Source organism: Emiliania huxleyi (assembly GCF_000372725.1).
Source record: "Emiliania huxleyi CCMP1516 unplaced genomic scaffold EMIHUscaffold_501, whole genome shotgun sequence".
In the NCBI taxonomy this organism is placed as follows: domain Eukaryota; phylum Haptophyta; order Isochrysidales; family Noelaerhabdaceae; genus Emiliania; species Emiliania huxleyi.
The window spans coordinates 5,757-6,691 of NW_005198237.1; the positions used below are offsets into that span (position 1 = coordinate 5,757).

Below are 935 nucleotides of genomic sequence, written 5' to 3' on the forward strand. Positions count from 1 at the left end.
AATAGGGAGAAAGTATATGGGTGGCGGGGGGATGAAAGGAGAGTTAGTACATTGGGTTTCATGAAAGCAGGAGTCCTGGCTTGAGGGGGGGGGGTTGAAACTAAAGCGCGAGTCGGACCCGGCTGCGTATCAGTTGGGGTGGCGCCCGTGGCGCCGCCCGTCGGGCGGGAGGCCAGCACCTGACAACGATGCAAGGACAAAGCCGTCGGCGAGGTGGGCTGCTGGGCAAGCCGCGCCAGGCATGGGGCGAGAGCCTCGCGCAGAGCGGCCGCCTCCGCGGCGCCGACGCCGCGGTTGCCGTCGCTGCTCGCGTTGCCCAGCCGGCGGAGCAGCGACTCGACCGCCTCATCAGCCTCGACCGCCTCATCTGCCACCGCCTCGTCTTTTGCATCCGCAACCCCCGCCGGCTCCGCTGCCTGGCTCGCCTCCTCCCAGAACTGGGCAAACGCGGCCTGCTGCGCGTCGAGGAGGGCAGAGTCGCCATATCCTACCTCACCGGCCTGCGTCGCTCGTGCACTCCTCGCTTCCTCGTCGGCAGGCCCAGGTCTGGCGGCTGCTCGTGGCGATCCGGCACGAACGGAGGCAGCACGTGCGTGCCGAACAGAATCCGGATGCAGCAGGGGAAGGTTGTGCGTGAGCAGCAGCAGCATCGTCTGCGGCCCACCACCGAACACCACCGAATTTACAGACCACCGAAAGAATTTACAACACAGAGAGTGCGTATAGAGTGCGAGCATTGGAATAAGGTAGTCTTGCGACTCTCGCTCTCCTCTCTCTTGTGTGAGTCTTGGTTACCTAATCGAAAGCAAATCCTCGATGAAGTTCAACCCCTGCTTAGACGAGTAAAGCTAAAGAGACCCGGGGCTCCCCATGCTCCCGTGTATGGGGGCCCGTGAACATCTTTAGCTTGTGAGCCAGGAAAAGGGCTGGACCTG

The 935-nt window shown here is 62.8% G+C and overlaps 1 protein-coding gene across 1 annotated transcript in view; it reads right to left on the bottom strand.

The window, feature by feature from the left end:
- EMIHUDRAFT_119572 (hypothetical protein) overlaps positions 1 to 650 on the bottom strand; it is a gene marked incomplete at both ends in the record, with an annotated part of 3,341 nt that extends 2,691 nt beyond the window's left edge. Inside the window, one exon of the mRNA XM_005766644.1 lies at positions 180 to 650. Within this exon, the coding sequence (XP_005766701.1) occupies positions 180 to 650 (471 nt within the window). The remainder of the gene's footprint in view (positions 1 to 179) is intronic.
- Between the last annotated feature and the right edge of the window lie 285 nt (positions 651 to 935).